The sequence below is a fragment of the Mesoplodon mirus genome (genome assembly GCF_964341445.2).
Source record: "Mesoplodon mirus genome assembly, chromosome: 6".
Lineage (NCBI taxonomy): Eukaryota > Metazoa > Chordata > Mammalia > Artiodactyla > Ziphiidae > Mesoplodon > Mesoplodon mirus.
In genome coordinates this window covers 72,122,191-72,132,297 of record NC_138982.1, presented here as the reverse complement: position 1 = coordinate 72,132,297, position 10,107 = coordinate 72,122,191, and the positions used below count along the sequence as shown (strand labels likewise).

At 41.4% G+C, this 10,107-nt stretch overlaps 1 protein-coding gene across 1 annotated transcript; it reads left to right on the top strand.

The window, feature by feature from the left end:
- On the top strand, positions 1-783 carry LOC309806591 (proline-rich protein 23C-like; the record flags this gene model as incomplete). Its single annotated transcript, XM_082625476.1, has 1 exon — positions 1-783. One exon carries the CDS (start codon positions 1-3, stop codon positions 781-783), a length of 783 nt encoding a protein of 260 aa, XP_082481602.1.
- Between the last annotated feature and the right edge of the window lie 9,324 nt (positions 784-10,107).

Here is a 10,107-nt window from a genome sequence, read left to right as displayed (position 1 = left end):
ATGGGCAAACGGCCCCGCAGGCCCAGTGCCTACCCTGCGGACTGGGGGGGACCGCAGACCGAAGGACCCGGCCCCGCCAAGCGCCGCCGAACGGAGGAGCCCGAGGACCCCGAGTCCGAGTCCGAGGCGGCGCCCAGCCTGGACAACCTGACGGGACCTCCGGCCGCGGACGCGCTCACTTCCGTAGTGGTCCTGCCCGCCGGCTGTGCCCTGCACCTGCCCCTAGATGGCGTCGACGTGCTGCTGGCGCCCAAGCCCACGTCCGTGCTGCAAGTGTCTCTCGGAGATCACATGCTCATGCTGGTCCCCGAGGCCCTCCTGGGCTGGGGCGTGGAAGGCCCGTGGGGACAGGGCCTGCAACGGGCCGCTTTCCTGAGCGCTCCAGGGGAGTACATGGCCTGGGAGCCGGGATTCTTCTGCGCAGCTGTCCCAGAGATCGCCCGCCAAGAAGAGGCCAACCAGGAGGAAGCAGACGCCGAGCTCCTGCCGCCTGGGATGGAGGCTGAAGCCGGCTCCGTCGCTGAGCTCCGCAGCCCCACCGCAAGGGTGTCGGGACCCAGCGCGCAGGGCTTTGTCCCAGAGCCCCGTCCTCGGGCGCCCAATCCTACTCCAGAGAAACGCTCTCCTCACCACGACGACAACCTGCACTTGCACCTTTGGGAGCTCTCCCTCGACTCACCACTCCAACCTCTACCTCCCTCTCCGAGTCCGGGTCCTCACGAGCGCCCCCAACGCCCTTACCGTCCTAAGCGCGAGGCCCAGAGATGTCTGTTCCCGGAATGAACTGCACCCCGGTGTACACACACACACACACACACACACACACACACACACATTCTGGCTACCATCCTGGAGGCCCAATGGATTTCCCGGCGTCTTTTACACTGAATGTCCTACAACCTGGAAATTAAGCATCTCGTGGGCCAACAACTCCTTTTTCCCTCCAGACTGGCTATAGTAGCAGGAGAAGACGTCAGGAAAAGAAAGCAGACTCTAGACCTCATCTTTGAAATGGAAAATCTGCCCAGGGATACCGGACAATGTGTGTTCAGACGTCTGGACTTCTTTACAACATCATTCTCAGGCCTATCCATTCCCGCTCGTTTGCATTGGTTATTTTCTCTCAAATTCTTCTCTCTCCAGCACCATACCCTATTGCTACCCTATTTCTCCCCAAACCAATAAATAACTGGATTTCTCATGTTATATGTTTTCCCATGCATTTATGAAGATTTTTAGCCATGGCTTTTCTCTTTCTTGGTGTTTTGAGCTGCTCTCCTGGAAAGTTGCAAAATAGTATGATGGTTACTATACATAATTGTATGATGTTTGTTCATAGCTTCCTCTTAACCTGAGGAAGTTCCCTTCCAGTCAAGTTCACTTTTCATTATGAATAAATGCTGGATTTTATCAGATGTTTTCAGCATGTATTAGGATATGCATTTCCTTTTTAAATCTCTTCCTCCGGTTATTTTGACTCAGAGACTGATGTAAAATGTTTGCATTCCTGCTATTCCACATTATTCATACCTTTGACATTCTACCCCGAGTTTTTTCTTTTGTAAATCAAACCTCTAACTCTTAAAACATTAATTTAGGGGCCTCCCTGGTGGCGCAGTGGTTAAGAATCTGCCTGCTAATGCAGGGGACATGGGTTCGAGCCCTGGTCTGGGAAGACCCCACATGCCGTGGAGCAACTAAGCCCATGAGCCACAGCTGAAGCCCACGCACCTACAGCCCATGCTTCGCCACCAGAGAAGCCACTGCAGTGAGAAGCCCGTGCACCTCAACGAAGAGTAGCCCCCGCTCACCGCAACTAGAGAAAGCCCGTGTGCAGCAACGAGGACTCAACGCAGCCAAAAATAAATAAATAAAAATTTAAAAAAATAAAACATTAATTAATTACCATATTTCTTTCACATTTTTACAAAAGAAATAAAATCTACAGGTAAAGCTGAAAACAAGATGGTTTCAGTTTTTTTAAACATCAATACTATTTATATTCACCAACATGCTTTACCATTTCCTCTCTACCTTTTTATTCTTATATTCCACTCTCAAAGTCTAGCCTCAATTTTCTTCTTGCTGAAGAATATACTTTAATAGTTCTTTCCACTATACCCTATGTGTAGTAAATTATCTTGGTTTTGTAAATCTCAACATGTTTTGTGTAGTACACTCTCATAGTCTTGTATATCTGAAAATTTTTATTATGTATTCATTCCTAATTCTAAAGTGTTATTTAAGTACTTTAAAGACATTACTCCATTGTTCTGCCATTTTTGATTGTTGTTGCAGGCAAGAGGTCTCTGCCAATCAAGTTGTTGTTCCTTTTATATTTGACTCAGCTGTTCATTAGCACATTTTTAAATTTTATTTTATTTTTCAATTGAAGTATAGTTGATTTACATTGTTGTGTTACTTTCTGGTGTACAGCAAAGTTATATATTTTTTCCATATTCTTTTACATGGTTATGGTTTATTACAGGATATTGAATATAGTTCCCTGTGCTATACAGTAGGACCTTGTTGTTTATCTGTTTTACACTGAATACATGATAGTTTTATATCTGCTAATCCCAAACTCCTAATTTATCTCTCCCCCACCCTCTTTCCCCTTTGGTAAACATAAGGTTGTTTTCTATGTCTGTGAGTCTATTTCTGTTTTGTAAATAACTTCATTTGTGTCATATTTTAGATTCCACATATAAGTGATATCATATGATATTTATCTTTCTTTGACTTACTTCACTTAGTATGATAATCTCTAGGTCCATCCATGTTGCTACAAATGGCATCATCTCATTCTCATTTATGGCTGAGTAGTATTCCATTGTATAGGTATGCCACATCTTTTTATCCATTCATCTGTAGATAGACATTTAGGTTGCTTCCATGTCTTGGGGTTTTTTTTCATTCATTTATTTATTTATTTAATTTTTGGCTGTGTTGGGTTTTGTTGCTGCACGTGGGCTTTCTGTAGTTGCAGCGAGCGGGGGCTACTCTTCGTTGCAGTGTGCAGGCTTCTCATTACGGTGGCTTCTCTTGTTGCAGAGCACGGGCTCTAGGCACGCGGGCCTCAGTAATTGTGGCATGTGGGCTCAGTAGCTGTGGCTCGTGGGCTCTAGGCTAGCGGGCTTCAGTAGTTGTGGCACACGGGCTTAGTTGCTTGGTGGCATGTGGGGTCTTCCCAGCCCAGGGCTCAAACCTGTGTCCCCTGCACGGGCAGGCAGATTCTTAACCACTGCGCCACCAAGGAAGTCGCCAGTTGGCTATTTTAAATAGTGCTACTATGAACATTGGGGTGCATGTATCTTTTCAAATTAGAGTTTTCTCGGGATATTTGCCCAGGAGTGGGACTGCTGGACCATATAGCAACCCTTTTTAGTTTCTTAAGGAATCTCCATGCTGTTCTCCATAATGGCTGCACCAATTTACATTCCCTTCAACACTGTAGGAGAGTTCCCTTTTCTCCACACCCTCTCCAGCACTTATTATATGTGGACTTTTTAATGATGCTCATGCTGACCAGTGTGACGTGATACCTCATTGTAGTTTTGATTTGCATTTGTCTAGTAATGAGTGATGTTGAGCATATTTTCATGTGCTTTTTGGCCTTCCATATGTCTTCTTTGGAGAAATGTCTATTTAGGTCTTCTGCCCATTTCTTTTTTTTTTTTTTTGCGGTATGCGGGCCTCTCACTGTTGTGGCCTCTCCCGTTGCGGAGCACAGGCTCCGGATGCACAGGCTCAGCAGCCATGGCTCACGGGCCCAGCCGCTCCGTGGCATGTGGGATCTTCCCGGACCGGGGCACGAACCCGTGTCCCCTGCATCGGCAGGTGGACTCTCAACCGCTGCGCCACCAGGGAAGCCCTACACTAAAGTCTTTAATGCATTGAGATGACTTTTGTGTGTGGTGTGAGATAGTGGTCTAGTTTCTTTTTCTTTTTTTCTTAGCATGTGGCTGTCCAGTTTTCCCAACACCATGTTTTAATCTAAATTTATTTATTTATTTATTTTTGGCTGCGTTGGGTCTTCGTTGCAGTGCATGGGCTTCTCATTGCAGTGGCTTCTCTTGTTGCGGAGCACAGGCTCTAGGCACACGGGCTTTGGTAGTTGTGGCACAGGGGCTCAGTAGTTGTGGCTCGCGGGCTCTAGGGCACAGGCTCAGTAGTTGTGGCGCACGGGCTTAGTTGCTCCGTGGCATGTGGGATCTTGCCAGACCAGGAATCGAACCCGTGTCCCCCTGCATTGGCAGACGGAGTTTTAACCACTGCACCACCAGGGAAGTTCCCCCGTCACCATTTATTGAAGAGACTGTCCTTTTCCATTGTACGCTCTTTGCTTCCTTGCCATGAATTCATTATCCATATATGTATGGGTTTACTCCCAGGTTCTCAGTTATGTTCCATTGACCTATGTATCTGCTTTTCTGCAAATATAATGCTGTTTTGATTATTGTAGCTTTATAATATAGTTTTAAATCAGAGAGTGTGATACCTCCAACTCTTTCTTTTTATCAGGATTGCTTTGGCTGTTCAGGGTCTCTTATGGTTTCATGTAAATCTAAGACTTTTTTATTCTATTTTTGCGAAAAATATCCTTGGGACTTTGATAGAGATTGCATTGAATCTGAAGATTGCTTTAGGTAATAGAGACATTTGAACGATGTTATTTCTTCCAATCCATGAGCACAGAACACTTTTCCACTTATTTGTCTCCTCAGGCAAGGGAAACACAAGCAAAAGTAAACAAATAGGATTACATCAAACTAAGAAGTTTCTGCACAGTAAAGGAAACCAGCAACAAAATGAACAGGGAACCTACCTAATGGAAGAAGATACTTGCAAATCATATATCCAGTCAGGGGTGAACATCCAAAATATAGAAAGAACTCACAACAACAACAACAAAAATAAAACAACCCCCAAATGGGTATAGGACACTTTCCAAAGAAGACATAGATGGCCAATAGACACATGAAAAGATGTTCAACGTCACAAATTATTAGAGAAATGCAAATCCAAACCACAAAAGTCTATTTCTCTTAAAGTCTATGTCTCATGTAAGTATTGCTCCCCAGCTTTCTTTTTATTTCCATTTGCATGGAGTATCTTTTTCCATCCCCTCACTTTCAGTCTATGTGTGTCTTTAGATCCGAAGTGAGCCTCTTGTAGGCAGCATATATATGGGTCTTGTTTTTGTATCCATTCGGCCACTCTTTTTTTTTTTCAAAACAAACAACTTTTTATTGAAGTATAGTTGATTTACAATGTTGTATTAGTTTCAGGTGTACAGCAAAGCGATCTATATATGTATATATTCTTTTTCAGATTCTTTTCCATTATAAGTTATTATATACAAAATATTGAATAGAGTTCCCTGTGCCATACACTAGGTCCTCATTTATCTATCGCCCTATGTCTTTTGATTGGAGCATTTAGTCCATTTACTTTGAATAATTATTGATGTGTATGTTCTTATTGCCATTTTATTAATTGTTTTGATGTTGTTTTGTAGTGCTTTTTTCTTCCTTTCTTCTTCTTTCATTCTTTTGTCTTGTGATTTGATGACTATCTTTAATGTCATGTTCAAATCCTTGCCTCTTTTTTCTGTGTGCATCTATTATAGATTTTTCTGTTTGTGTCTATCATGAAGTTTATATACAGTGATATATTGTTATATGTGATTGTTTTAAGTTGCTGATCTCAAATCTCAAATGCATTTAACAACCCTACAATTGTACTCTCCTCCCCTTATGATTACTGTTTTGGACATCATATTTTACATCTAATTATTTTGTGTATCCCCAAACTGCTTACTGTAGATACAGATGATATTACTACTTTTGGCTTTTAGCCTTCCTACTAGCTTTGTACATGGTTGATTTTCTATCTTTACTGTATATTGTTTTAATCTGTCTCCTAAGGCAAAGGAAACAAAAGCCAAAATAAACAAATGGGACCTAATTAAACCTAAAAGTTTCCAGACAGCAAAGGAAACCATCAACAAAATGAAAAGACAACCTACTGAATGGGGGAAAATATTTGGGAATGAGATGACCAATAAGAGGTTAATATCCAAAATATATAAACAGCTCATACAACTCAATAGGAAAAAGCAAACCACCTGATTGAAAAACGGGCAGAAGGAACAGGACAGAAAGCCCAGAGATAAACCCACACACATATGGTCACTGTATCTTTGATAAAGGAGGCAGGAATGTACAGTGGAGAAAGGACAGCCTCTTCAATAAGTGGTGCTGGGAAAACTGGACAGGGACATGTAAAAGTATGAGATTAGATCACTCCCGAACACCATACACAAAAATAAGCTCAAAATGGATTAAAGACCTAAATGTAATGCCAGAAACTATCAAACTCTTAGAGGAAAACATAGGCAGAACACTCTATGACATAAATCACAACAAGATCCTTTTGGACCCACCTCCTAGAGAAATGGAAATAAAAACAAAGATAAACAAATGGGACCTAATGAAACTTCAAAGCTTTTGCACAGCAAAGGAAACCATAAGCAAGACCAAAGACAACCCTCGGAATGGGACAAAATATTTCCAAATGAAGCAACTGACAAAGGATTAATCTCCAAAATTTATAAGCAGCTCATGCAGCTCAGTAGCAAACAAACAAACAACCCAATCCAAAAATGGGCAGAAGACCTAAATAGACATTTCTCCAAAGGAGATATACAGACTCCCAACAAACACATGAAAGAATGCTCAACATCATTAATCATTAGAGAAATGCAAGTCAAAACTACAATGAGATATCATCTCACACCAGTCAGAATGGCCATCATCTAAAAGTCTAGAAACAATAAATGCTGGAGAGGGTGTGGAGAAAAGGGAACACTCTTGCACTGCTGGTGGGAATGTGAATTGGTACAGCCACTATGGGGAACAGTATGGAGGTTCCTTAAAAAACTACAAATAGAACTACCATATGACCCAGCAATGCACTACTGCGCATATACCCTGAGAAAACCATAATTCAAAAAGAGTCATGTACCAAAATGTTCATTGCAGCTCTATTCACAATAGCCCGGAGCTGGAAACAACCTAAGTGTCCATCATTGGATGAATGGATAAAGAAGATGTGGCACATATATACAATGGAATATTACTCAGCCATAAAAAGAAACGAAATTGAGCTATGTGTAATGAGGTGGATGGACCTAGAGTCTGTCATACAGAGTGAAGTCAGTCAGAAAGAGAAAGACAAATACCGTATGCTAACACATAGATATGGAATTTAAGGGAAAAAAATGTCATGAAGAACCTAGGGGTAAGACAGGAATAAAGACACAGACCTACTAGAGAACGAACTTGAGGATATGGGGAGGGGCAAGGGTAAGCTCTGACAAAGCGAGAGAGAGGCATGGACATATATACACTACCAAATGTAAAACAGATAGCTACTGGGAAGCAGCCGCATAGCACAGGGAGATCAGCTCAGTGCTTTGTGACCACCTAGAAGGGTGGGATAGGGAGGGTGGGAGGGAGGGAGACGCAAGAGGGAAGAGATATGGGAACATATGTATATGTATAACTGATTCACTGTGTTATAAGGCAGAAACTAACACACCATGGTAAAGCGATTATACTCCAATAAAGATGTAAAAAAAAAAGTTTATACAACTCTCCTCAATACTCTGTAATAACGTATATGGGAACAGAATCTAAAGAACAGTGGATATATGTATAACTGATTCACTTTGCTGTACACCTGAAACTAACACAACATTGTAAATCAACTACACTCCAATAAAAATCAATTAACAAAAATGGGCAGAAGAGGTGAACAGACATTTTTCCAAAGAAGACATAACAGTCGGGCAACAGGCACATGAAAAGATGCTCAACATCACTAACCGTCAGAGAAATACAAATCAAACCACCATGAGATACCACCTCACACCTGTAAGAACACCTAACATCAAAACGACCACAAATAACAAATGTTGGCTAGGTTGTGAAATAAAGGGGACCCCCGTACACTGTTGGTGGGAATGTGAATTGGTGCAGCCACTGTGGAAAACAGTGTGGAGGTTCCTCAAAAAACTAAATAGAATTACCATAGGATACAGCAATTCCACTCCTGGGTATACATCCAAAGAAAACAAAAACACTACTTTGAAAAGATACATGCAGCTGAATGTTCGTGGCAGCATTATTTATGACAGCCAAAATGTGGAAACAACCTAAGTGTCCATCAACAGATGGACAGCTAAAGAAGATGTGATGTGATACATATATGCATGTGTGTGTCTGTGTGTATGTATATACTCAGCCATAAAAAAAAGAGTGAAATTTTGTCATTTACAACAACATGGATAGACTTGTAGGGTATTATGCATAGTGAAATAAGTCAGACAGAGAAAGACAAATACTGTTATGTTATCACTTAAACATGGAATCCAGAAAATAAAACAAACTAGTGAATATAACGAAAAAGAAACAGATTCACAGATATAGAGAACAAACTCGTGGTTACAGGTGGGGAGAGGCAAGATGGGGTAAGAGATGAAGAGGTATAAACTACTATGTTTAAAGTAATTAAGCTACAAGGATATATTGTACAACACAGGGAATACAGCCAATATTTATTTTTTGGCCGTACCCCGCAGCACACGGGGATCTTAGTTCCCTGAACAGGGACTGAACCCGGGGCCCCTGCAGTGGAAGCATGGAGTCTTAACCACTGGACCGCCAGGCAAGGGTCCATAGCCAATATTTTATAATAACTATAAATGGAGTATAATCTTTAGGAATTGTTCATCATTATCTTGTACACCTGAAACGTAACACTGTAACTCCATTATACCTCAATTTTTAAAAAACTAAAAAAAAAAACCCGACAATGACATATCACTTCATACCTGTTAGAATGGCTTTTATCAAAAGGCAAGAAATTAAAAGTGTTGGCGAGTACGTGGAGAAAAGTGAGCCCTCCTGCGGTGTCGGTGGGAATGTAAACTGGCACAGCCACTATGGAGAACGGTATGAAGATTCCTTAGAAATGCAGGAATAGAACTACCATATGATCCAGCTATCCCACTTCTGAGTATTTATCCAAAGTATATGAAAACACTAACTTGAAAACACTTATGCACCCCCATGTTCATTGCAGCATTATTTACAATAGTCAAGGTATAGCAACAACCGCAGCGCCCATCAACCAATAAATGAATAAAGAAGAGGTGAAACACAATATATACAATATAGACACAGCCATAGGAAAAAAATAAAACCTGGCCATTTGCCACAGCATGGATGGACACTGCGAGTATTATGCTAAGTGAAAGAAGTCAGCTAGAGAAAGCCAAATACCATATGATTTCACATAGATATGGAATTTAAAAAAAAACATACAAAGTAAATGAACAAACCACACCAAACAAAAACAAACATGTAGATACAGAGAGCAGAGTAGTGGCTACCAGAGGGGAAAGGGTGAAATGGATAAAGAGGATCAACTCTGTGGTGACTATACAAACTAAATCTTTGTTGGTGAGCATGCTGTAGTGTGTACAGAAGTAGAAATATAATGTTGTCCATATGAAACTTATATAATGTTATAAACAAATGTTACCTCAATAAAAAATAATTTTTTAAAAAGATATACATATAGCAATGATTAAAATGACTCTTCGTGGAATTTAAGTTCCAGTTATGGAGGGAAGTGAAGAACTGATAGTTTAAGTTTCACTGAAAAGATGAATTTTTCCAGAAGGGCATAAGCATTGATGCAGTTTGGATATGTAAAGGGCTAAGCTAGAAAGTTAGGAGGTAGCCACTACTCTGAGACTAAATCTTTTAAATTGTGATTACAGAGGGGGTCACAATTTGGAGTAATTGTTACTGAGCCACGTTCATTTGCCTCACACACAGAAAGCCCAACTCTGAGATAGAGAGGTTTGCAGCAGAGAAAGGGTTTATTCACAAGGCAGTCAAGCAAGGAGAAAGGAGAACAAATCTCAAATCCATCTCCCCAAAGGCCAGGGGCTAGGGATATTTACTGGATAAAGAATTAGGGTGGCCTGAGGTGCAGGGAGTGTGGGGAAAGGTGACTGGAAAGGAGAAAAAG